At 37.2% G+C, this 27,519-nt stretch overlaps 1 protein-coding gene across 17 annotated transcripts in view; it reads left to right on the forward strand.

The window, feature by feature from the left end:
• ADD1 (adducin 1) overlaps window positions 1–27,519 on the forward strand; it is a 62,174-nt gene that overhangs the window by 27,541 nt on the left and 7,114 nt on the right. For 3 of the 17 annotated variants that reach the window (XM_054065658.1, XM_054065665.1, XM_054065659.1), the window contains 15 exons: window positions 2,354–2,566; window positions 3,808–3,970; window positions 5,091–5,242; window positions 7,472–7,552; window positions 9,272–9,421; window positions 10,393–10,536; window positions 10,655–10,753; window positions 11,132–11,308; window positions 13,898–14,242; window positions 17,248–17,349; window positions 19,103–19,192; window positions 19,294–19,311; window positions 20,040–20,132; window positions 25,688–25,844; window positions 26,709–27,083. In XM_054065658.1, the coding sequence (XP_053921633.1) occupies window positions 2,372–2,566; window positions 3,808–3,970; window positions 5,091–5,242; window positions 7,472–7,552; window positions 9,272–9,421; window positions 10,393–10,536; window positions 10,655–10,753; window positions 11,132–11,308; window positions 13,898–14,242; window positions 17,248–17,349; window positions 19,103–19,192; window positions 19,294–19,311; window positions 20,040–20,132; window positions 25,688–25,844; window positions 26,709–27,083 (2,341 nt within the window). In that variant the 5' untranslated portion in view covers window positions 2,354–2,371. The remainder of the gene's footprint in view (window positions 1–2,353; window positions 2,567–3,807; window positions 3,971–5,090; window positions 5,243–7,471; window positions 7,553–9,271; window positions 9,422–10,392; window positions 10,537–10,654; window positions 10,754–11,131; window positions 11,309–13,897; window positions 14,243–17,247; window positions 17,350–19,102; window positions 19,193–19,293; window positions 19,312–20,039; window positions 20,133–25,687; window positions 25,845–26,708; window positions 27,084–27,519) is intronic. The other 14 variants (XM_054065666.1, XM_054065671.1, XM_054065667.1 and 11 more) reach the window with 9 other exon arrangements.

A 27,519-nucleotide genomic window follows, 5' to 3' on the forward strand; every position in this document is an offset into this window, starting at 1 on the left:
GGCAGACGGTGCCGACTGGAGGTTGTGATGGGAAGATGTGTTTTAGGGATCTGAACCTGCCAAAAGAAAGGTGACTCCTTTGCTACAACTTCACTCATTTAAAACTTTGTAGGCCTACTGTAGAAGGTTTTCTATGCAGATAAAAGCATCATTTCTTCTCTGCTATACCTTGTATTTCTTCCTGAGTGGAGGAAAAATAGTAATTAAAAGAAGTTGTAATAATAAGGATGTGCCTATGTGCTTACTATAAAAGAAAAAAAAAAACAAGAAAAAAAAAAAGAAAAAAAAATCTGACCATGATTTTTAAAGCCTAAACCTATTGTTTTAAAGGCAAATACTTGAAACAGTGCGGAGGTGTCTGTGTGTGTTTATTTAGCAACTCGGTGAGTGGCAATCACTGAGCATCTAAAACTCAAGTGTCTTAAGTACTAACAGATTTTGATAGTAGTAGTGTCCTCTTGCAGAGTCAAGGAACTATTTTTTTTTTGCTCATTGTGTTCAACTGTTTCAGTTCAGTGGTTTGTTCCTTCTGAAATAAGAAACCATTCGAGTTTTGAAACTTGTTTTTTTGACATCAGAATTCAAGATGGTGATATCTGCTAATTCTGAAGTCTTGAAGTAGGTAATTTTCTTCACTGCAATGATTTTAACGTATCTGCATTTCAAAATAATTTGTGGAAACTTGCCTGTTCTGTCTGAATCCACACCTAAGGTGGTTTTAGCTAATGAATATGCAAGTGAATTCCTAATCAAATTAGAATCAACAAGGAAATACAGTTTAAGATGCATCACTAAGAAAATCCAAACCATGGTAAAATAATAGAGCCCTATATAAAAATTTACAGGTTATAACACGTGGAAGATAAGTTGTTACTTAAATGAAGTTACATACAATCTTTCCTGCTACATAGTAAAGAGAATTGCAGTGACTTGACATTATTATACCATCAGATTTTAATGCAAAACTGAAGATGCATAATGAAACTAAGTGTTTAAGTCAGGGTTCTCCTTACTGTGTGAACCCCAAATCTGAATCGGTATTACTGAAATTACTCTGTTTTGCCTTACTGGGACAGGGAGCTGGATTCTGCTACTTCATTCTCTTTATCTGTTCTTCCTCTTCCAGGAACAGAGCTATCAGTTTTTCTTGGCTCATTTTTGTAGTAAAATCGCTAAATGTCATGATGGCAAGGGATTTCAACCTTGCATATTTTCTGTATAATGTAGATAATCACAGTTTGCTGAACTAGCAAACCACTCAGAGTTGAATATTCTTATAGCAGCTCAGTGAACTATGGTTTGCGTTAGTGAAATTTTTTTTAATCATGTACAACAGGCAAAGAAAATAAAACTTCTCTGAAAAAGCCTAATTTTCATTTAATATGTCAGGTGATCAGGAATCAGGGGTTTGTGTCTCAGGGTGTTGCAGAGGTGCCTTTGTTGAACTGATTGCTTGTCAGAGGAAGACTGCAAAAAAATCTTCTGAAAAGGATTTTGGAATGAAGATTATAATATCATTCCCACAAAACTGGAATAATGTTACACAAAGGGATTCTTGTGAGTGAAAGAAGGATGTGTGTATGAGCAATACCAGCTGAGTTTTCAGCCTTTCTAGTAGACCCATGCAGTTGCTGATTACAACATACAAAACTGAAACGAATACTGGTCAGTAGGTGGGGGTTGTATTTGGGCTTTCCAGATTCCGGAAGCCACATGCTAGTGTAGTGATGTGTGTGTTGTTGAATGAACCTAAAATAAGTGATTTGTGAAAAGTGTGCCTTACATCACAGAGTCAGAATTTCTGAGCTTGTCTCCAGACACGTGTTTGCGGTCTGAGCATGCTTTGTTTCAGTCAATTCTTCATATTAATGAACATGTGTGATATCCCATTTTCCTTAATAATTTAAATTCTGATTTATACAATATACTTTTCATTATGTCTGCTTTAACTTTCTTAGTAAAAAACACGTAAAAACAATTGAGACCTCATGGGTCTTGAACTTCTCTGTCATTGTCTGTGAGAAGGTTTGGAGGACTTCCAGGCTTCTGAAAATCAAGCTGTATAAGCTCCTGGAGGTAGTTGAAATGGGAACTTGTGCATTAGTTTTGTGAGCATGTACATGTGTAGCATATTTGACTTTTCATATATGTTAGCCTACTTTTCTAATCTTGTATTTTGAAGTCTTTTTCTCTCCTCTAAAATATTGCCATCCAGTCGCACAAACGTAGTTTCTGTTGTTTGAGAAGCCTTGCTAAATTTGGATGGATTTGAACTGTTACTCTGAAACAAGAAATACTTATGAAGTTCTTAACTATTTCTTTGCTTAATTATTTTATTCCTCTCTCTTCACAGACTCCTTAAAACTGTGCTATGAATGGTGATTCTGGAGTGGGGGTGGTGACTTCACCACCTCCAACAACAGCCCCTCATAAGGAGAGGTATTTTGATCGAGTTGATGAAAATAATCCAGAATATTTGAGAGAAAGGAATATGGCACCTGACCTTCGCCAGGATTTTAACATGATGGAACAGAAGAAGAGAGTCTCCATGATTCTTCAAAGCCCCGTAAGAAAATAAAATGCTTCATCTTTAAAGTGATAGATGTATTACCTCTGTTTTTAATAGAATTTGAGAATTTTTTGGTACCTTATATCCATTTGATCTTTTTTCTGATTGGCCTTTCTTCTAAAGCATCTTAATCATAGCCTATTTTTTCTTCATATTATACAGTTGAATTTTTATTGTCTACTCATGAAGCAACTCCTCAGCCTTGCTTCCAGAATTCTCTGTGTAATCAATGTTTTTTCATGTTTTCCATCTAGCCCTGGTCAGACTTTTTTCATTTACTTCATTTATTTGATATTCATTTAAACAGTTAAATTAAATAACGTTTGTAAGAGTAGCTTCTAGAAGGTAGGTCTGTCCTGTCTTGCGCTCAGTTTTTCATGCATGATTTTGACATACGAAGTATTTTTATATATCCCTTTCTGAAAGGGCGCACAGTAATAAACTATGAATGATTGACATTTGATATTAAAGATGTTTCCCTCGGGGAGAAAATACACAAAACAACTTCCCTCATAACATTTCTTCTTTTTCTAATAACTGATGGATGACTTTAGATACAAAACATTTCATGACACAACTTTATTAAGAATAGGGGTGTAGTGGTCTGTTCACTGTTTTTCCCTGTGAAATCAACTCATTTTATTTACATTCACTTAACAACTGGAATACTTCTCTTTCAGTACAAATTCCAGTGTTCTTGTCAAAATAAACAGCTACCAGCACTAGTAAAAAAATCATGGTTTATTCCTGCCAAAGTTAAAACTAAAATAAAAAAAAAGAAACGGGGAAAAAAGTAAACAGCCTCTTTGGTTAAACATTTCAAAAAATGTATTAACTATTCCTTCCTGTTTTCCCAGAAGCTATGTTGGCTCTCAATTCCTTGTGAGCCACACTGACAATCTTCCTTCTCTTTTCTGGTTCTGCTACATTTCCTTTCATGTTTTGTGTTCAAGTTGATTGTACATCCTGCTCTTTCTTGCAGAAATCCCTATTAGTAGGTTCAATGAGTTTTGGTGTTTGAAGAGAGTGCTGGAATTTCCATTCACAAAATACATGACTCATAGTGGAGCTCCAGAGAGCAACATTTTCAAGTAGCAGAGTGCACCCAGTAATTTTTCCCAGAACTGTTTTTCAGAAGAGGTGTAGGATGTTTCCATCTAAGCACTAGAAAGCAGTTGTGATTGAAATGTTGAAATTCATTTGAACATGCTTTACAATGGGCAATGTCCTGTTGCTAGGCTTTTTGTGAAGAACTGGAATCCATGATCCAGGAACAATTTAAGAAGGGGAAGAACCCAACAGGTTTATTGGCTTTACAGCAGATTGCAGATTTCATGACAACAAATGTACCAAATGTCTACCCTGCCGCACCACAAGGCGGAATGGCTGCATTGAACATGAGTGAGTGCACCTTAACTTATAATAATTGAATTCTTTTCTTTGTGAAAGGCTTACAATGAAGACAGTGTGAATGAAATAAAAAATACTGTGAAGTTCGAATGCTGTCCTGTTCTGCTTGCAGGAACGTTGCAAACATAAAGTTAATTGATTAGTTTCTAAATGCCATAGCGATATGCAGTGTGATTCATGTATATAATTTATATCAAAAGCTACTTCAAGTATGGTGTATTAATTGAAAAGTAAGCCTGATAAATAGCATCACTAAAAAAATTAAAGATTTAAACATTGCTGATGTTTACCACCTGGATTGTCTGCAGGGAGATGAAATGCTCGTTAGTAGTCTACTAACAGTGAATGCCTTTATAAACTAACTATTTTTGCCATTGAAGTACCATTTGCAACTTTCTCCTGTAAAGTTATAGACGAGAAACATCAGCAAGTAAAATAAAGAAGGAAAACAAAACCCCAAATAAGTGAAAGCTTGTGCACACAGATTTTCTGTTAGGATAATATAAATCCTTGCATGTGCTCTGAAATACATCTGTAATTTAGACTGTAGTATGGCCTGGTTCTGTTTAATCACGGCTACTTTTAACCACAATTCTAATTTCACTGGAAAAAGAATTTACAGTATTTGTAATTGTTTACCATAATCCTTCTCTCTCTAGCTTCTATTTAATTTTTACTGATTAAATGGACTTATGTGCATCTTTTCTTTGCAGTTCTCCTTTTCATGAATACCAAACCATGTATCTCAAAAAGTGGAATATTTGAGTTGCAGTTTTCTATTAACAATGAAATTGTATTTTCCAGACAGTCATTAGTTTGAGAGAGAGAAAAATATGTTGCTAAGGAACACACTGTCACCTTAGCACTAATGGATATTAAGGAAGGAAAAAAATGCGGAGTTTACCAAAGATAAATGAACTTGTTAGAGGCTGTCATTTTGTTTGTGTAATATAAATTATGACATTATAATAATTAAAATTTGTTCTGTGTTTCTTGATACGTTAATATGTTGATATAAACTAATAAGAACAACCATTATAATAGTGGTACATGTTGTTAGGTTTTAACTGATACTAACCCCCTGATGTGCTTTTTTACCTCTTCTTTTCAGGTCTTGGCATGGTGACACCAGTGAATGATCTGAGAGGATCAGATTCCATTGCTTATGAGAAAGGGGAGAAGTTGTTACGATGTAAATTGGCAGCTTTCTACAGATTAGCAGATCTCTTTGGCTGGTCTCAGCTTATTTACAATCATATAACAGTGAGTATTGAATCAACAGATAACTGAACCAATTGTTTTAACTACAAGAGCATTGCTTCCCTCTCACATCTGTCATTTTCTCTTTGTGTGGCAGAGGAGCAAAGTGGTATTGAAAGCAGTATAATAGTGAAGAGATTTGTCATTGCATCTCAAGAATAAGAACTGGAACAGCTTGGATGTCAGCTACCAAAGCCTGAATAGAGTCTTAAGAGAGTGTGCACGAAAGTTCTTATGATGAAATTAAGATTCCTGAAAGACTGTCTTTCAGTATCTTAAAGGCTTTGAAGGATTATATTGATTATTCTACAAGGTCATGTCTTAGTTTTCTTGCGAAGTACTCAAACATCTTCTCAGTCATTCAGTTGAATTTTAAAATTCAAGATACCAACGTTTTTGAGAAAGAAGCCATAGTAATTCTGAACATGAGTGAACTACTTAGCTTAATGGAGTGTGCCAACAGTTTTCCTTGTGACTGAGTAATCGCTGGCATCCATAAAAATAATGACAAGGAGGTTAAATCAAGGAGGTTTTATATGCCAGAAGAATGATCAACATGAGTCTCGTGAGCAAAGTCACAGCTGTGGTGTGCAACCCAGGCAATTGTTCTCCCAACAGAGCTGAATTGTTTTTCTTCCACACAGTGAAGGTTGTCCTTTATGTGTTTTTAGTTCTTCTAGTTGCAATCTGATGAAACATGGTAATTTTATTAATACTATTTTTGAGATTTCACTGTATATTATTTGTGAACTGATGAAGTTGATAAATGATATGGGTAGGCATAGAATCAAGCAATGTTGGTTAGATCATTTGCTCCCTTTAGGAAGGGAACATATCCAAAATACTGTTTTTTGTAAACAAGCCTGTGCTGTCCCCTGATTTTTCATACATGACAGGAGAATTGATTTTCTAAAAGGGACATTAATGCAGTAAAATATAACTAGGCTAGCAGATTTGTAGATGGCTTTCCAGTGTAAAGTTCAGTCCTGGGAATGTTTCTGCATTTAGATAAAAAAGGGAAATGGTATGAGGAGCAGCATGCCTGGGGGAAGTGATCAAGGCAAGGGCCTGTGACTGGGGTGGAATGCTTCAAGTTTGCTTTCTTTTGGTGGGGGGAAGGCACAGGAAGATTTGATAATGGTGATACTGATTGAGATGGAAGACAGTCGAAGTACTTTAAGTATGAGACACTGCAAGTATTTTAGACAGTTTTGAAGGACAAAGTAGTACTGACAAGCTCTTGGTTAATGGTTTGTCAGCAGCAATCGCAAGTCACAGTTCACCCACAAACTCCTCCAGTGAATAGCAGTCAACTGATAGACACGATTTACCTTCAAAAGCTGATACAGAACAAGGCTGTTAGATGTACAAAATAGTCCTGTCTTTGTTTGGTCCCTACATTAAGTAATAGCATGGTGGTATGAACTCCTTTGGGCTATGGACAATGCCTAGCACTTCATGCAGAGCTGGAGTTGGACTCCGGGTTCTCTTTTTTTTTTATGAGTGGATGGTCTCTCTAATCATTAGGTGACTGCTCTAAAGTTAAAAGCTGCCAGTGCACTTCAAGAGAAAAGACACATCAGTCTTCTGTGAGGGGCATGAATGTGAAGTCAGCCAGTCAGAATGTGAAGTCAGCCAGAATGTGAAGTCATATTTTTGTGTGTTAAACTGAATTGGACAAAAGAGGAACAGTCGAAGTGTGAGTCAGGTAGAAAACCTGCAGTGCACTGTACTGCTCTCAGGTGTCTTGTAGGCACCAGCACCAGTGATGAAACTCTTCTCAGCACCAAGATGTTTTAGATCTGTGGACCAAATTATTGTGTTTTCTCACACACTTCTATTTGATACCTCCTATTCTACTAGGATAGAACTACGATTGGGGTAGGAAGTCTTCTAGGAAACCCAGTAACACTTTTTCCTGGTTTCTCTTGGTGTCATTGCTTTTATCCACAGTAGCTGAGTTGTCCTTCCCTCAGGATCTAAGGATTTACTACCTTCCACCAGTCTGAAGGATTCTGGCATGTACCTGCCATCTGGTTTGGTTCAATATGAGTTAATAAGCTGTGCTGCACGTTGATTATCTGTTGTAGTATACATGCAAGTCATACTGCATGTGTTATAGACATACTTGCCTACTTCATTCTCAGGAAGTGAAAGTAACTTTCATGGTTCTGAGCCTTCTTGTATGCCTTAAAATATTCTTAATAACTCTTACTCTTGTTTTATCCTTAGGCCAGAGTAAATTCTGAGCAGGAACACTTCCTCATCGTACCTTTTGGACTCCTCTATAGTGAAGTTACTGCATCCAGTCTGGTAAGCAATGGCCATTTTTCACAGCTGTAAAATATGAATAGGTGAATCTGCCCTACCTATAGATCTCTGTCACTGTTTAAATTCTATCCTAGAAGATATTTTACTCTGTGTTATGTATTTAGAATAGTTTTGTTGAACTTCGTTGGTTTTGGTATAGCTGAGGGGTCTCAGAGGTTTCGTTGTGATGCGTTTACCATCAGGTGACTTCCAACTGATTGGGCTGCAGAGAGGAGCCAGGTCGCTTGGATAGCTAACGTCATCATGCCCTTGAAAGCTGTTGTCTGTTGAGGGAGACAGGATGTATTTCACACATCAATGATGCAACCCAGTTACAATTTCAAGACATTCTGTTGGATACCTGATTGGGTTGCCATCATTTAATGGTGTAAGTAGCTAAGGATGTAGATAAATTCAGGTTTTGAGATCCAGTGATTGCAGTTGAAGACTCAACTCCCTTAACCGTTAGCTAGTAGGAAGCATTTTGTGAGCGTTTATCTTCAGTGTAGTTTATATTGCTGCTGAAGGCAACTTGAGTTAATGTTGTTGGCTCTCTTGTGTCAAAAGAAAATGGAAACTTTTACACTATTCTTTCCACATGGCTACTGTAAGGTAGGTAACCAGAGAGGTGAGGTAAGTGTCTGTAGAGTTGTAACAGTTCAGCTTTGTGTCACTCTTGACACCTGAAGGTCCCACTACCCTCCCCAGCTCTCTGTAAAGTTGGGCTCTCTCATACATAACTGCACTGTAACCATCTGTAAAATTTTAGTTGAAAAAGCTATAGGAAAAGGAATGCAGAAAAGCTTAGACCTGCTCAATCTTGTTCTTACAAGATTTTTAGAAGAGGCTAAGGGCCAAGCTGTGGGGCTGTGTTTTGGTGGTGTTTTCTTTTAAAAGGTGTTCTGCTTTTATCTCTACATCAGGAATGTAAGTACCTTGAGAATGAAGGTTGCATGAAGGTAGCAAAATGCGTGCACACAGAGTAGAGAACACGTTTACACCAAAATTAGCTTTCAACAGGATTCAATTAGAAGATGGAGTACAGTGGTGAGGCATGTGGCTCAGCCAGATAAACATGCTGACCACCAAATGGCTTACAGGACTAGCCCTTCATCGCCTATTTCTCTCCATTTCTCCCATACTTGTTCTCCCCTTCTCCACTTTGAAACTCCCATTTTCTCCAGTCTTCTTCTCTCCCAAATAAACAACTCGTGCATAATTGCGTTTTCCCTTTTATTCCAGTTTTGCTACATCCATATCCATATTTGGTATTTATAATATTATCACCTGGGCAATCTCAGCCATCAGTGTTATGTTACCTAGGTGCTGGCTTTTCAAGAACCTACTCCCCAAAAGGTCCCAATACTGCTCTCCAGGTATCTGTAAAGTTTGCAAGTTTCTTCTATAACTCCACCGTAACTCTCTGAACTGCAGCCATTTGTCACAGCGCTGTCTGTAACTTTTGTCAGCTTCTCGCACAGTTGCCTGTTACGTGCAGCGATTTTTCATGTCCTATCCAGTAGTTCCTCATGTCCTCTTTTGGCTTTATCTCAAGCCGGGGTCCTGGTCACCTGCCTACAGCCTTATTGTGCACATTTTGACACTTCTTTAAATAAAACACTGAAAGAAATACCGTTTTAGAACTTCAGTGGTAGATGCTGAATTAAATCAGATTTTTGCCAGTCTTGATTGATGTATGAAACTAATTTTTTTTGTTTCCAGGTTAAAATCAATATTCAGGGAGATGTAGTTGATCGTGGCAGCACTAACTTGGGAGTAAACCAGGCTGGTTTTACTTTGCACTCTGCAATTTATGCAGCTCGACCTGACGTTAAATGCATTGTTCATATTCATACGCCAGCAGGGGCAGCGGTAAGCACACATTCTAGTTTGTCATCTATCCTGTTCCCACTACCTCACTCAGCTGGAAAATAGGTGGGTCCCCTTTAATCATGGATTTTCTTCTGTTTTGAAGGGCACGAAGCCAAGTCTTTCTTCAAATATGTGGTTCTGTTTGAATCAGTCAGATCTGCCTTATTTGGTGGTTACATGAGTGGTCAGACAGTAAATTCAGCTCTGTTATTAGAAAATAAATTTTTTATATTTGTGTGTCCTTTACCACAAAAGACCATATGTTTTGATAGCGAGTTGTAAAAGCTTCAGCATATTTCATTGGGTTTGTAAAGCACAACTTATCAAGGTTTAAGTTGAAACTTTTCTAGGACCTCTCCATAGAGCAACTGGTTACAAGTCAGTTTTACTGCTGTGGAATTTTCCGAGAGAGTTATCTGATGATTCTATTTCAAAGCTCATGTTTTGATTTTTTTTTTCTTTTTTAAGTTTTTTTTTCTGATTAATAGTAGTGGTACGATCATCATAAGGATAGATTGTCAGAGTCCTAAAATTGTGAATTATAGAGAAGGCTTTAAAAAGTTTCTTAACTTCACCTGCAGTGCTGTGGAATTACGTCTGTCAAAGTTCGTCACCAAGTTTCTTTTTGTGGGGTGGGGAATAAAAAAATAAAAATAAAAATCAGAGTGGAGTGAAAGGAATGAAGGATGCAGTTGATTTGGCGGTTTGTGTCCTCCCCCAGCCTCTGCATATTGGTGTTGATGTCATGTAGAAGCAGCCATACCAAGTCAGACCCAAGATCAATGTGCATTTTGTATCCAAGACAAAAGCTATGAAGAATAGAGGCTTTAAAGATAGCGTGTAAGACGATCATGTATATCCCTGTACAGATACATAACTGTAACATATAAAAATATGTTTTTTATTCTTGTTATTATGTTTTCTTTTTTGTTGTTACATGAAATTCAGTTAGTTGTTTTAATATTTCTCAGGTTTCTGCAATGAAGTGTGGTCTCCTGCCAATTTCACCTGAAGCCCTTTCTCTAGGGGAAGTAGCTTATCATGACTACCATGGTATTTTAGTGGACGATGAAGAAAAGGTGGTTATTCAGAAAAATTTGGGGCCTAAAAGCAAGGTCAGTATTTACATCTACAATTAAAGTGTGTGTGAGGGTGGGAGAGGTATGTTCCTACGTCAAGAGCTAGAAAATACTTGCCTTCCTGCTGCTAACTTCCTTTGCAATGTCTCTCTAGGTCCTTATTCTCAGAAATCATGGTTTAGTATCGGTTGGAGAGACTGTTGAGGAGGCTTTCTACTATATTCATAATCTAGTGCTCGCCTGTGAGATTCAAGTAAGAATTTTAGTATGTTATGTTACACTGCAGCCTACTATATTAACCTTCCAACACCTTAATAGTTGCACATTGTACTAGTTAAAATCTTGATCTAAGCTAACATGGTGATCTGTATAATTATTATATTATGTGAGGATATCCAAAACATTGGTTAAACCTGTAGTAATGAAATACTAGATTGGAACCATTGGTTTGATATGTACTGCCTGTTAAAAGAGAGATACTTTCAAAGCCTTAGGACAAGTTTTATACAAGTATGTTAGTTTATTTAGCTTTAAAATGAAGTAGATTTCTTCTGATTTGCTGATGACATTTTGTTTTTTGTTTTGGCGTCCCTCTCTCAAGAAATTAAAATATGACTCTGTTGTTTTTAAGGTACGTACCCTGGCCAGTGCAGGTGGACCTGACAATTTAGTGCTTTTAGATCCTGGAAAGTATAAAGCCAAGTCTCGTTCACCTGAGTCTCCAGCAGGTGAGGGTACTGTATCCCATCCAAAATGGCAGATTGGCGAACAGGAATTTGAAGCTCTTATGCGAATGCTTGATAATCTGGTAAGGCTGGCATTTTTGTCTTATTGTTTCATATGATAATTTATAAAATACTTTGAAAGCTGCGATAAAGGAAACTAGTAGAGAATGTATATAGTCTGGGTAGTTTATATAGCCTGCAGCCTGTTCTTTCTTAAAGATTAAGGGCCCAGAGGGAGGGAGACAACATGAAAAGCATTGCAGAATGCTTCAGATGTCCTTTATGCAGAGAGCAGGTTTTCTTCTTTATTCATAATTGAGTATTTATCAGTGAGATGAGAGGGAGTCCTTGTGTGATTTGCCACTTCCAAATGAGAGTACTGTGGTGGTTGCTATTCCTTAGTCTCCGTCATTCCCTCTGCTCCCAACCCCTTTGAAAGTGCGTAAAACAGTGTTAATATTTTGTCAGGTGCAGGGTCCAGTGTGATTTGACTTTGTAAGACTCCACTACAACCTAGCATCTGTAGTAAGGAAAAAAAAAAAATCAGGCTACTTCATTAGTAATTTGCATATTTAATGTTTTCGTATTGGACAAAGTGATCAGCTATAGCCTTAAGTCAATAGAAAAGTTCTCATTTATTTTAGTGAGCAATAATGAGACCGTTGATGTAGTTGGCTCTGAGTAGCAAACACCGTGTATCGCTGACTGGTACCTTCGGTAGATTCAGTTGAACTTCAGTTTCTCTATGGAGTATCAGTTTTCTGCAAACAGAAAGCAGGATCACAAAGGGAGTAGTATTGTACGTGGTACACACATCAGAATATAAAGGAGCTTTCAGTCATCCTTACTGTTACAAACAGCCACGTATCATATTGGGTAGCTACCTACATTAGGCAGTAGATAGTTATTCACAATACACTTGACCATTAAAAGATGGAGCAGCAGCCAAGATAGTGCCTCCACAATACTTAATGCCTGGAAACTCTGCAAAGAAAGAGAAGTCTACATAGTCAGCAATGAAGCTTGTTTGCAACTAGCTTTAAAGCATTTGAGCGCTTTTGGGAGGGAGGCAATTCACACTGTTTTTCTTGAAGCTGCATTGAAAATAGTTTGCTAGTGGAAACTTCTTAGAGAAACTGTTAGATGTTAAATGCTGAGCAAAATATTGACAAAAGTAGAGGAAAATTACTAGACCTTCAAGGAAGGTAAAAAGGGGAAGGTAAAAAGGGGAAAAAAAATATAATTCAGAGGTAGTAGGAGAGATAACATAGGTAAAGAAGATAAGGGAGAGGAGAGAATATGGACATAATAGTAGCATTCTTGAAGCTTTCCCTTGTATACAATATGTTGAATTCTAGATGTTAGAATGCAGAAGAGATAATTCTATCTGCCTTATGCTTTGTATCATACAGGTGCTTTTTATATCCATGATACACAGTTGTGAGAAACAGTCAATTCATTTGATAGCAGTGAAAAGAAAAAAAAAGAGTAGCTGGAGTATGGTACAAAGAAAAGTGATGTGTCTGTGATTGAACGTTAGTCCAGCTCCAGCGACTTGAACATCTACTTGAGAATTCAATGAGAAATACCAGGAAACGCCAGTATGCTGCCTTAGCCCCCTACCCAGGGGGGAAAAACTAGCTTCTGAAGAAGACTATAAGTAGACAGTTACCACAAAGTACATGTACTTTAAATGCGCTCCAAATCCAAACATCTTGCTTTGTTGCAGTTTTATCATATACCATAAGAAGAACTATCAAAAAGAGAGGGCAGGACTGGTAATTTAACCAATAGTTGTCACTAAAGTGTACTCTTTCATGTATGTAGTTACAACTATCAGTCTTCATTGCTGAGAGTCAAAATATTTCCTAAAGTATAATTTATAAAACATTACTTCAGAAGTTTCCTGGGAAATGTATGTTCTTAAGACTTTAACAGTGCATAAATTTGAGTACTGATGTGATAGAGCACTAAATTAGATTTCTCCAGTTACTTGCTATAAAACAGTGGAATTGATTAAAAGCTGGCTGGCAGGTAACTGTCCACTTATTAACGGTATAATACCTACTTGAATACATACTTTGATTGTGATGGGAGCTGAAATTTTCGTGCATGAGTCCACCATTTTAGAATGCAGACCTTAAGAGGAGAGTAGTTTCATGAACGGTTATAGGTACTGTGTTGTTTTTAGAAGTCGCTCTGGAATATCTAATGAGTAAACTAGTGCAGTTGAAAATAAAATAGTTTTTTTAATCTGTGAAATGCGTAGTTACGAAATTGGTAATTTTTTTGCTTGAATGTGGGAAGAGGCAGACCCATCACACTGCTCTTGACGAACTTTTGGATGAGCTCAGTGGCTTTTTGAAGGACTACTGTAAATTCTTCATAGAACTTTGTATTAAAATTTAAGTTTGATCTGCCATAAATGATTACTCATTTAAATCAGTGGTTCAAAAGCTTATTAGATTGGAAAGGATGCTAATGTGGCCTCATTACTGTGTCACCCACCTTTGGTGTGGCTTTGTTCACCGTAACTGGTGAACAGCAGGTAAAGAAAAGGCTGTTTTGTAGAATGTTTTTTGTAGATAATGGTATTAATCAACCAAAAATGTAGTGGTCTGTTGAAAAACTTGGAAATGTAGAAGACTAATCCTATTGCCCTGCTTTTTCAGGGTTACAGAACCGGCTATCCATATCGATGCCCTGCTCTGAGAGAGAAAACTAAAAAGTACAGCGATGTTGAGATACCAGCTAGTGTCACAGGTTACTCCTTTACTAGTGATGGCGAATCAGGCACTTGCTCCCCCCTCAGACACAGTTTTCAGAAACAGCAGCGAGAGAAGACAAGGTGGCTGAACTCTGGCCGAGGGGATGATGCTTCTGAAGAAGGGCAGAATGGCAGCAGTCCCAAGTCGAAGACTAAGGTGTGGACGAACATTACACACGATCACGTGAAACCCTTGCTGCAGTCTCTCTCGTCCGGTGTCTGCGTGCCAAGCTGTATTACCAACTGCTTGGTCTGTGCCTACCTTACTGTTCATAGTTAGATGATGTAGAGCAACTTGGGGTGGCTGGCACTTAGAGGCTTTGGGAAGAAAAAGATTACTCTTCTAATTCTTTCCTTTTCTTATATAAAAAGCCTAAATGTGTTTTACTAACCACTTAATTTGGCTTTGATTAGAAGTGAGCTGTAAAAGTCATCTTGCTTGTTAATACTTAAAACTGCTTAAGACTTTGGAGCCTTTAGTTTTATTTTGGCTTTTCAAACTAATGACCAAACAGATTTGAGTCATAGTTTTGACCAAGTAAGTTCTGCATTTAAATGGTTTAATTAAGTTCAGCTCTGTTAGGGAACTACTAATTCTATCTGCATGAAAGCCTTTCTGTTAATACAAAAATGAAACTAACTACTCAATGCACTTCTGTACAATTGTGTATAAAAATAATCAAATTTCTACCCTCCGTTATATATGCCAATTTCATTTGCAAGCCACTTGCACCCTTTCTATGCTCTAGAATTGATTTCAAAGTATTCAGGTGTTGGCTTTTTTCCTTAAGCAGTTTTTCTTGTCTAGTTTCTCCGTTCCTCTTTCTGTCTTTACTGTGCTTTTGTCTACCCCAAAGCCTCTGAGTGTTCATGACCAGCTGCCTTCTGCATGTAGTGTTGCATGTAAGTAGATGGCCATAAATGGAAAGTCTTTCCTAAAGTATCAGCTGGGTGCGGCATGACTAAAGTGCAGCTCAGGCCATCAGCAGGCACTAATCGATAGATTCTGCAACCGGTGCTTTTTTTTTGTTTATTAATGCTGCTTACAGTTAAATTTTGCACTGAAAGACATGTTAATTGAAAAGCCAAAGTATCAAATGCTTTCAAATGGACATCAGTAGCTGTTGATGTGTAATTGTGGGTTTGATATTTTCTTGGGCATATACAGAATCTAAAATGTAGGCAGGGATTTGCACGCGTACAAGCTTTTGTAACAGTTTACCTCAAGCTGTAGTTACATAGCACTTCAGTAGTGGTACTATGTGCGGTAGTAGTATGCTTACAGGTGAGTCTTAAAAAGATAAAACTAGTACTCTTGAAAAGGGAAAAAAAAAGACATTGTTTTTCTCCAGAACACCTCTTCATTCTTATTTACCCCTACAAAACTCTTCTTCACCTCTGAATACATTCAGAGTTCTCCATATTCAGAATACTTTTATGAAATGATTACTCAGGTAATGTGTGTACTAAAATATAAAGTGTTAACATATAGAAAGCCCTGAAAAACCAGAGGACCTATATCTCTGTGGTATTTTTGTGGTGTTCCTTTTGATTTAAAAAAAATTACTGTGTAGATATATTGTTTGTACTATCAACTTTCTACTAAACTTAACTATAGTTTTGCCTTGACTGGAAGAAAGCTTCAGGCTGTGCATGTATTTGGAGCAGTGCTTTTAAGTTTAAGCTGACAAAGGTAGTATGTTATATTTGAAATTATCAGTGAAAGATTGAAGCAAACTTCTGCTCAGTCTAGTCCTGTTTAATGATATACTGTAGCAATAGAAAATTTCATACAGTATAAGAGGTTTGTGTATTTAGATTTTTTTTTAATGCTTGTTATTAACCTAAAAAAAAGTAGCTTGTTATGTTGGGGTTGTTTTATATATATTTTGACTAAAAACTGTCTTTAATAAAAAGCTGGAGTAGTTTTTATCTGAGAAGATTATCATCAGTGAGTATTTCACAGCTCCATGTTCATCCCATTTTTTACTTTACAGTTGCAAAACATTTTAAAATTCTGTTGCTTTTTGAAGTTTGACAGTTTCTGGCTACCTTATTGTTTCTTGAAGTTATCCAGGAGAAACCGCATAGCATTTGCTCTATAAACAGGTTTGCTTTACTGTTCAGTGCATTTTCTATGCAATCGTGATTGGAAATTAGGACATTGTATGCAATAAAAATATCAAGGTGAAAAGTTAGTTGTGCATCAAATTGAACAGAGCTCCATACTAAATGCATTGATCAAATAAAGCAACCTTCTCCGAAGAACCCATGAAGCGCTTGAAACTTGTGTTTGGGATATTTTTGTAACCTTTTGAGCTATGAGTTATAAAATATTCGACATCACCAAACTGTTCCTTTAGGTTACTGTGCTGGTACAGCTATTTGTTTGTGCAGAAATTAATTCTGGAAACAGACCATTTTGCTGAAGTACCTCGTTTTAATGCAAAACTTTGGTGATGCCCACTCTTGCTTCACAGTACAGAATCATTCACTAAACCTGGTTGGTGACATCACATTGCTTTTCATAATTCTGTCATCTTATGCTTTAAGTTCGCTTTGATGTTTGTTGAGCATCGGAGGATTGAATCAATGATCTCTCTGTCTCTCTTGTGCTATTTTGTAAGAACACCCAGTGCAGAAAATGAAAATGGCAGTAGCAGGGTTTTAGAGCACGTCTCTTAGCTCTTGCTGTACTTCTATTTAGGTAAGGTATAGCATCCTTTTTAAACAAACATGAATACATTGTGAGTTGGTTTTTTTTATAAAAATGTCCTTAAAAATAAGGGAATTATATTGGAGTTTTCCTACTCCTATGTTAATGTGTCTCTTCACAAAGTGAGGACTAAACTTTTTAGAAACACAGCACGCTGCAGTTGTCAGTGTGATCAAGAGCTCACAAAAACAGCTTAAAAACCTTTCAGTCTCCCTGATCTCTGAATTGCTTATAGCTGTAATAATTGCATCATTTTGGGTGGAAGTTACTTGTGAGTTAACTGGCTCTCTAGGGATATTTTTTTGTTGTTACTCACTTGACTTAATACAATGATTCTGATATTTATATCTGAGGGTACAGTTTATATTACTGAAGAAGGAAGCAACTTAAATAGTCCTGGGAATGAAAAGAAGAATACAATCATTGGTTCAGTTCTCTGCTATGTATAATGCATGATCAACTGGTCTGTAATTTTGCTGCTCTGAGTGTCCATAGCCATTACAGCAATTCTGACTGTTCAACTGTTCTTGATATTACAGTGGACTAAAGAGGATGGACATAGAACTGCCACCTCTACTGTCCCTAACCTGTTTGTTCCATTGAACACCAATCCAAAGGAGGTCCAAGAAATGAGGAACAAGGTTTGTAATAGCAGTAAAATAACTTGTTGTTTTTGTTGTTGTTGTCACTACAATTAACTTATGTATTGCTAATGCACTTACATACTTGGTTACAGTGAAATTGTTGGTGTTTGGTAAAACAGCTCTGGTATAACTAAATACTGAAATGTTCTGAACTCCTCTTGGAGAAAGAAGGCATTACTGTCCACTCTATGAAGACTTTCATTGTCTTATGATTTTTCCTGTCAGACCAGTTTCTGGGTACCTCTGAAACAGCCACCACCGAGTTTATGGTAGTAGTTCTGTTCCCTAAGATGTTTTCACGTTAGTAACCTCTTTTCTTATTTTGGTTTCACCAGTTGAAATTATAGACTAGACAGTCATCTACAGATCTCTCTCCATATTGTAATTGATTTTATTATAATAATCTGTAATTGTTGCAGGAATTTTGGGGGCCTTTGGAACTGCATGTTAATTTTTTTCAAGTGACCTAACAATTAATTTTCCAGTCTTAGAATTTCAGATTTTCTTTTAATCAATGTATGAACAGGAAAGCATTGAGTGCATTGGGGTTTTTCCACTCTGTCTTTTAATGTATAAATATGCGCTAGTGTCTGGCTAATACTTAACTTGCTCTAAATTGTTTTGCTACTTCTAGCTGATGGCCATATGGAACATGGGAGTTAGCGTTATGTTACAGGAAGTCTGTGTGCAGTGGTACTAGCAGGAATACTGATTTGTGCTAAAATAATTTATATAAGGTTGACAGAGCTTTTGCTTGTCCTGACTTGGCGCTGTAAAATAATGAGACACAAAATGTTGCTGTATTAAAAACTTAAATGAAGTGACTAAGAGGAGAGGAATAGAACTTCAAACTTTTTTTCTTTCCTGATGACAAGAAGGGCAGTAAAGTAGAACCAAGTACAGGTGGTGCAGGATCTTCATACTTTCTGAAATACTGAGTATTAATAATACCTTGTGTTTGTATACTTGAGTGCACGTATTTTTGCATAAATTGATTTTCTTTGTTAGTTGTAAAGTAGAAGCCTTTCTGGATGTGTGCTTTTCTTCATTTACCTTGGAACAAGAAACAGTATTTTAGAAGTAAATTTTGAGTCAATTGGTAGGAATTCTTTACCACTGTAGGATATCTAATTTAAATAGATTATACCTAGATTTAAATATCCAGTTTCTATTACCATGTTCTTTATGGGAAGAACTGGGAGATAGGTGGGATGCAATAAAAGAGGTCATTTTGAGTACTCCAGAGGGTTGGTTTATGCAAAGAAAAATGTTTATATAGTATATGATCCTGACTAGGTGCAAAAAGTGAATGTTGTGAACAGTAAGTTCTGCAGGAAGCTGATATTGTGGTACCACAGGCTGGTGACAGAAATCTGTAAATGATTGGTCCGGTGCAATAGACTTACATGAATATGACCTCTGTGCTTCTCTCCTCACTTTTCTTCACAAACTGGAGTTTTTCTCTTACCTGATCTGTAGTCTTACATGAGCGAGTACTAAAAAGCAAAGGACAGTGCCTGCTGTGGCACTTAAAAACTAAATTCTGAGAAATGTGAGGAAGCCACTAGGAACTTGGGCAGGTGTCTTCGACTGGTGTTTCTAAGCGCAGCTTTATGTGATGGGTAGGGCCATAGTCTACTCCAGTTGCAGCCTTTTGCTAGGCTCACACCCCCACCCCCTTTTCAAATACAAAAGTGGTTGACTTTTCTCTGTTGTTAACATGACTGTATTCTGCCGCTTTCCCTTACAGATCCGAGAGCAAAACTTACAAGATATTAAAACTGCGGGCCCTCAGTCACAGGTTCTTTCTGGGGTAGTTGTGGACAGGAGTCTTGTACAGGTGAGAGTATAAAATGTCTAAAATTATTAGCTTAAAGTTATTTTACAATATCCTCAGCTTCCACCTAATATGTGACTATAAAATTATTCTTTAATTGGCAGAGAGTAACTGTTTATAAGGTAAGTCTTAGAGGTAACACTGTTATCTTTGCGAGAGTGCTCAGGATCAGAAATTTAAAGAGGCTTCAGCCACGTAGCCCACGCATGTCTGTGGAGGATGCTTCTTGTTTTTTTTTTTTGCGGAATGCAATGCATGAAATTTAGAAGGCTTTTTTATATGGGTTAGATTCTTATTCAAAACTAGTTGGGCTTTGTGACAAGTTCTTGTTTGTTTGTTTTCCAAGTTTATGTATCTTGAAGTACTAACACTGAGCACAGCAGGCTCACTACGGGGCAGTAGTGTCGTGTGTTAAATGTTTTAGCGTGCTTCGTATTTTGTTTGAAGAGCAGTTTGGAGAGTAAAAAAAGCCATTATACATCAATAAAACTTAAAGGCAGTATATCTGGATATACAAAAGACTTATCTATGAATCATAGCTTAAAGTAAGAATTGGAGATATACAGCATTACTGTATAGCTGGATTACTTTAAAGCTCTGTACATCTGAGTGCTTTGACTGTCCCAGAGAAGTATTTTCTGATATACTTTAACAAGTTTGGCAAGTCTTATCATGACCATAGCATCATTCATGTTGAATGTCATATTGTTTGCATGTCAACTCGTTGTTTGCAGTTTTATCTACCAGTTACTGTTTCTTTGCATGTTTTTTAGTGAGCATCATAATGCGTTTGGTTGATGTTTTAAAGCCTGGGCTCGGTTTGCTCTGTTTACTGAATTTACTGTTGCAGGATGCTCCCCTCTCAGACTGTACGGAATCTATTGAAGGGCTCGATCTCACAGAGCAGGCCTTTAGTCCCGCTAAATCTCTGTCTGTTAGAAAGGTACTGCCCTGTCATACTGCTCTAAATACTGTTGTTCACCCTTCATTTTGCCTCTTTTTTTACCCTGACCTTTTCCCTCTGTTAGCTAATGATTTGGCTAGAAAAGAAAAAAAAATTAGATGGATCTACAAATTATTTATGTGCAGTTATATACAAGCAGTTTCTTTACTCTCTTTGTCTGTAGAAGCTGGTGAGGAAACACTTCCGATGTTAGAGTGCTGGTTAGGTTCTGTGTATCATTGGTTTCTTTTTTGCATGCTGTTAGTGTGGAATTACTCTAATTTGAGATCCATTTTGAGTTACCTTAAACTCAGCCTGATTTGCATCAGTGTAATTCCGAAGATATCCACATGTCCAGAGTTCATCACACTCACAAATGTTGTCAACTTTTGATCCTACGTTACTAGACATCTTATTTCCTTAAAATGACCTGTGGTTATCTACAGTCGTTGCTAAGTAATGCCCCACACTTCCAGAACTGGTTGGCTTTCGAACAAGTAATCGTGCTTGTGCTTATGTAATATGCTTTAAATACAGAGTAAATTCAACAGATGTGTGTATGGTTGGCATGGACAGTCCTTCAAGGCAGATTGGAAACGCAGTCCATGGGTGTCTTTCTCTCCCAGATTTTGAAGGAGCTTCTCAGAGGTGATCTAATATGAAGCTTAGTGTGTAAATAAGCATCAGTCTCTTCTGCTCCAGTATTTTCTCTGAAAGATGCTTAGATCTTGATTTAGTTTGGGCCTAACATCCTGTTATCAGAATAGCTTTCCTATCAACAAGCAGAATGCTTTGAATGACATTGTTGCAAAACTCATGACTTTGACACTTTCTAGTGTAATGAGCCAGTTTGTGTTTATAGATAGTTGTTTCCTACTAAGATTTTGGTTGTGAAGTTTAGCAGATTACAGTTTGGTTTATCCATGTTCTGAAAGGGAAAATAATGAAATTCTATTTCCAGATTTAAGATGAAAAATAAAGCCAGATTTTTTCCAGGTGGTATGTGCCTATTATTCTCTGCTTAATAATACCTTCAGAGTAAAATAATACTTTTGTAATAGTCATGCATTAGTTATCGCAACACAGGTAGTTTATTTCATCAGTGGTTTGCAAGATAGCGCTTAAGTATTATTTTTTAATAATGGTGTCATATTTCTATAGAACTAGTCAAATACTTCACGTGCATTTTTGTAGATGGCAAGAAGTGAACAAAAGGTCTCATGGCGGTATGATTTTGCCTGGAATAGTGTTAGTTTAGATGCCGAATTACCTGTCTCATTTTGTGGTGTGATGAAAGTCATCCTGAAAAACTGTGTAAAATTACATCACAGTGTAGTGGTGGTCCATTTGCTGATCTTTATTATCTCAGTATGGATTGTGACCCGAATGCTTTATTTCCTGTTGAGAGGGGACAAAAACCAAACCAACACCAACCAAAAAAAACCCAAAGAAAAAAAAAGCCGAAAAGAACCCCCCAGTAAACCCACAGAAAAACCAGTGAACTTGCAAAGAACAATAGAAAACCTACCGGAGACATCTTCTAGAAAGATTATGCCAAAAATCAGTCATGTGTTGTAGAACAAAGGGAAATATAAGTAGCCTTATGATACCCCACAGACCTTGCGTGAAATGTTGAATGAAACTTTGAGAAGACCTGTACATCGAGGGCTTAAGGACTTTTAGGTACCAGATACTTAGAAGTTCTCTCTTGAGAAATTTTTGACGCTCAATTACAGTTAAATTATAAAGTTCCCTCTTTAATGCTTACAATGTATTATATTTTCAGTTAACATTGAGATTTATATGAAATACTGACACACACTGTTTTGAATGAAAAAAATCCTCTTTGTCCTGTTTGTGTAAAGTATGCATGAAATGCTTTGAGTTTTGGCTGCAGTAGTAAACACTCCATTTTGTCTTGTCACTTGCTTTGCCCATGTTTTGAGAAGTTATGGCCACATTGCAACACAAGCTCCTTGTGCATCGTATGATTTTATTTGTGTTACAGACTTGCTTAACTAAGCTTTTGCTGCGGTGTTGGCTGAATGAGAAGGAATGTTGGTTATTCTTACCAATGACCATTCTGCAGTCTGATTTTAAGAGAAATAATTTCATATTAACTTTCAAGAATTTTAAGTACAAGGGGAATCATCCATTTTGTGTCTCTCCTCTTAGAATGGAAATTCTGAGGCTTTACTCTTCATAAAGAGCCTCTCGATTCTGCCCCAGAGGTGGCACTGTGTTTTAATGGCAATTTCTACACAAGCAGTACTTTGAGAATCTTATTTTATGGATAAAGGCACTGCATTAATGCCAGATTGTATTAAGAGCAATTTTTAACTTCAGACAGTTATTAGGCTGCCTGATTAAGAGAAAAATTGGCATGTATGAGTTGCCAGTTTTCCTCTTATCTATCCCTGAGAACAAGGTGAAGTGCTTGCCTGTCATAATGGTGGTCCTAGCAGGTTTTGAACGTTTCTCTGAAAGCAAGATTTGGTGGAGAAGTTGTAAAATGACTTCATAATCTAAGATTTCCTTGTAGGTCACCTGAGGTCCAAGTCTATTAAAAGGTATATTGTGCATCATTAGCTATAAATGACTTTTCCTGTGTTAGGTCTTTGTGAGAATGCGTGTCCCTACAAAATTCTCAGGAGTGAAAACTACTCTCTTCATGGATATAATCTACCCATTATTTCTTGCAGTGGAGAAATGCTGTTGATATTCAGGTGCTTACACATACAATCAAACTTAATAGTCATCAAAATAGTACTAGAATCATCATCAAAATAATACTACTGTCAGCATAATCCTGGTGAAGTCCCTAGAAAGTTAGTTTTTTGCATGTCATCCTATGCTGAAACAATGCCAGTCTTTTCCAGGGGAATTTATTTGCTCTCTACACGCTCTCTAATAATGAAGCAACTCCAGGTCAATTTTCTTGTTCAGTTTTTCTGGACATTCATAGGAGTCGCTGAGTGGCATAGACACGCAGAGACAGGTTGATTTGCCTATTTTACTGTCACACTTAATCTAAAATATGTCCTGTACTATCTTTTGCATCCTTCATACTAATTTTTCTTCTGTCCCACGTTAGGTTCTTCAATTTGTGTTGTATGTTTTTATTTGAATTCTCTGGAAGCTGTTTTGTGGCCTATTCTGTGAATTAACGCATCTTTACTTCTTTGATTTCTATATGTTTTAGAGTAGTCACGTTGCAGAACTTACTAACATGCTACTCTAACTTGCTTCTCCCATAGAATCAATCCCTCTATCCTTGTAATTTTCCTTACTGGCCTTTGAACTGCTTCCATATTACTGCTGCTGAGCAAAACTGGATGTGTTAATCTGGAAACAGCTTTTAGCAGATCAGAAGTTTACCATTCTGGTATCTTGTGTAATTTTTCTGCTTTTATGGTCCAAAAAACACAAGTGCTTTTTCTTCTTGATACAGAATCCACTTTGTGTCATTGCCTCTGATCTTTTTCAATATTATTTCTCTTGGGTCAAAGATACTCGGCTATTACAAATACTGTGTATCAGTCGTGGGTGCGGGTTTTGTGTGTGCTTCGTTTTGGTTTGTTGTTTTTGTAGTTTAGTAAATGTGATACAGTTGATGCGCTGTTTATTCCCAGTAGTTAAGAATGGTACTCTCTTAGGGAGAAGAAGACCTAATGCCAGTGCAGTAGTCACCTTGCTGTGAGCTGCATGTATTGCTCTTTGTCATTAAGTCAATAGGCGTTCAGTAAAATTTTCTCATGTGACAGTTTTTCTACCCAGTCAGTTGGATTTTACTTGCATACAAGATTGAGAGATTCTTATACATTCCCAGGATACCAGTATGTGCCGCATGTCTTGTTTCTCTTACTTTTGTAATCCTAGAAGAACTCTCAAAAGTCTGTCCAAGATCAGTGCTTTACAAACCCCTGCTACTTATTGCTGAGTTTCAGTTAAAACTCCATATTTAGTCTGAAAGGCGAGCAGAGATACAAATTATTCTACAAAATAATTAGGAATTGTGCAAATTGGCATTTTTGTGACTTCTTAATGCAGTATACTGTAAGAAAAGCTGTGACTATCAGGTTGGAGATTTTCTAGTATTAAGACATATGGTGCTTAATGGAAATAGTTGAGAAAATTCTTTTGACATTCTGCATCTGAGATGAGGGTTCCTCTTATTTTATGGAGAAACAGAGCTGGTCTGTAATGTTTTAGAGATGTTTCTCTCTTGCACTTCCTTCCAGGATCTTACAGTGTAGACTTCTTGTTACACTGTTTGTTCTTCAGTACTTCTGGCTTCTGCTTTGCTTCCTGAAGAGCAGCATAGATTCTAACAACCTGCTGTTCTTCCCTCCCTCGGTTGCTCTAGGCCAGATTTCTAGATAGCTCTCATAGGCTTTCAGAAATACCCAACTGCTCTTGTCCTCATTCCATCTGGGCATTCTTGTCTGTCACTTTTTTGTTGCTGACGATTTGTCAAAAGCAGCTCTTAGCATCCAAAATAGTACTTTTTCTAATTTCATGTTCAGTTTTACAGTGAACGTCTCATGCTTGTCCATCCACTGTGCACTCTTTTCAACAGTGAAGACAATTCAAGTATCCCAGTGACACGAGGCACAGACTACACATAAGTCATTTCCAGACTAGTGTCAGAGTTCTGTACGTCCAATTTAAAAAACAAATACTTAAAACAAGTCGGCAGCTGTCCAGGCAAGCATCTTTTTTATCTGAGACAATGAAAAGCTAGTGGCTTTAATCTGCTATATGAGAAGAAACACTAAAAACCTTTACCACTGGAGAATCTGTTGCAGCTGCTTTTGACCATTGGAACTCACTGTACTTAGAATTGATAATGTTTTTTTTTTTATTTGTATAACCTTTTTATCTGGCTTGTATGACAAATGATATAGACAGAAATATACTAACTTGTATAAGATTAACCTTCATTACTTTAAAATGACTTGTGAATAAACTCTTAATCTGGTGTGTACAGAACACATACAGGATGGCTTTCTACTAAATATCTGTCAGATGTTATGCAGTAGTTGCTAGAAATGGCTTTTCCCTTATTAAAAAAAACCAAACCACCAAAACAAAAAAGTGGCAAAACAAACCACAAACGCACACCTGTGAACTGAGTCTTGTGAACTTGGACAGATATTCTGTGCCCAGATTGTCCTGCAGTTGGGCCTGATATCCTGTTTCTTTTCTGGGGAGAAAAAGAAACTTGATACTTGTGTGACTGCAGATATAACTCCACTAGACTGGCTGTTGTTTGCTTAGTGGTGGATATTCCTGCTGGAAACACTGATGTGTCTGTCGGAGTAATTGATGAGACCTGTTTTCTCCTTTGTTAACCTGCTGTAGATGAAATAATCTTAAAAAAATCCTGCAATAGATTTTCTTAATCTAAAAGAAAATAAATGTAGCGGGATTTTTTTGTATTATCTTTTTGTTTTGGGTTTTTTTTTCTTTTGGTTGATTTGTAGCCCCTATATTTCTTAGGGTTCTGCAAGTTACCGCTCAGTTGCAGATGTATCTTAATTTTCTTTTGTCAGGGAGAACTGGTGACTGCATCGAAGGCAATAATTGAGAAAGAATATCAACCAAAAGTCATAGTGAGCACAACAGGACCAAATCCCTTCAATAAACTCACTGATCGAGAACTGGAAGAGTATCGCAAAGAAGTAGAAAGAAAGCAGAAGGGACCAGAAGGTTGGTTTCTCTGTATGTTTGGGGTTTTTTTTCTGCAATAGACTATAATAACAGCGAATTTATTGCTGATTGGAAGGTGTGCTACCTGCAAGCCCATGGATAATTTATGCAGCTTTTGTGTGTTTCAGTTTTTAGTGTGAATTAGAAATTAAAGCGTATTGGAGAGAGCATGTGCGGTCTAAGTGTTAATGGAGTATTCTGTAAAATGCATAGATCTTATTTTAAGAATTATCTTTGCAGACAAACTGGGGTGTTTAGGATAGCTAGTTACTGCTGCTTTGGGGAAGCTGAAAGCTTGAAACTTCAATCAACAAATCATTTAGGTACCGCAAAGTATTGCAGATTGTTCTGCTTTGTTTCCCTTACTGCTAGAGAGAGTCAAGAGTGAGAGAATGGTGTTGCTTTTTAGCAGCAAAGCTGTGGTTTTCTAACTCATTCAAAATTGTGGATTTCAGAAGATACAGAAGAATATTTGATTGATACCTAGAAAGGACATATCTTGGGGACTTACCCCAAAACAGATTTTCTGAATTATCATAGAATCATGACAGAATTGTGCTGTAAAAAGAGATAGTTGCTGCATCAGAAGTGGTTATCATGCTTTATATAGTTTTAAGGGATGGTACTTGAGATGAACATCTGTTGTTAGATTTTGAATTTGAATGATGCAGGAACCAGAAGTGCTGTTTCTTTTGCAGTGTGCTCTTTCTGCTTCTGTTTTTGATAAGATAATGTGGGAGCCACTGTAGATTGTACGTGTTCAGTTAATCGAGCGTTGGGATCTGTGGGATGGGATACTGTGCTGTTATGCCTGTATAACTGCATACATTTGTTCTCTCAGTAACATTGCTACATCCTTCTTAGATAAGGTATCAAAATATGGAGAGACTGTGTTACTGAGACAGACACCAGCTGGGGAGCAGAGTACATTGCTTAGAAATCAGATCATCAGTGAGCAAAATACGTCAGATAAAAAATCTCTGGATTTGAAAGGCAGATCAAAAACCTTTCAAGGAACAGATACGAAGACTTTACAGGATCGTGGCATTTCATCACTGTCTAAATCATTAGATAACACTCAGTTTGCTGCTGCATGGGTTTCTTGTCAGACCACGCAGCAAGCCATCACACATCTTAACCAAGAAGAGCCAGATGGGCAGAAGTCCTCCCATAAGGAATTTCATACTGCAGTGATCAAAGCATTAAGGTCCAGTCCTGACCTTTTGGCTGATGCCTCAGGTATTACTAATGGTAATGGTACAGTTCTGCTTGCAATCTAAGGAACAACCTCTTTACGTACACGGTTTGGAGATTCTGTCAGTTGACTCTCATCTGTGGGACTGATTTAACTTTTAATTACCTAGGTGAACTGTATCGGACAAAGCTTTAATATTGTTCCTGATACACAATGCGCTCCATTGTTTTCCTTTGGATCTAGGGCTGGATCTGGAAGCAAGGGGTACCCTCTTTACTAATAACAAATACGCAAACCACTGAAATCTGTTTTGAATCATTTAATTACTGCATGTTTCTGTGATTATCTGTTCTTTTGGGATGCAATTTTGTTTATTCCAAGTTTCAGCAATACAAAGCAAGCAAAAGAGCATGATCTGGTGTAGGTCTGACAGAATTCCGCTCCCCCCACCTCCCAATTTGCTTATATGTTCCTCGTGGG

The sequence above is a fragment of the Cuculus canorus genome, chromosome 4 (genome assembly GCF_017976375.1).
Source record: "Cuculus canorus isolate bCucCan1 chromosome 4, bCucCan1.pri, whole genome shotgun sequence".
NCBI classification, from domain to species: Eukaryota; Metazoa; Chordata; class Aves; order Cuculiformes; family Cuculidae; genus Cuculus; species Cuculus canorus.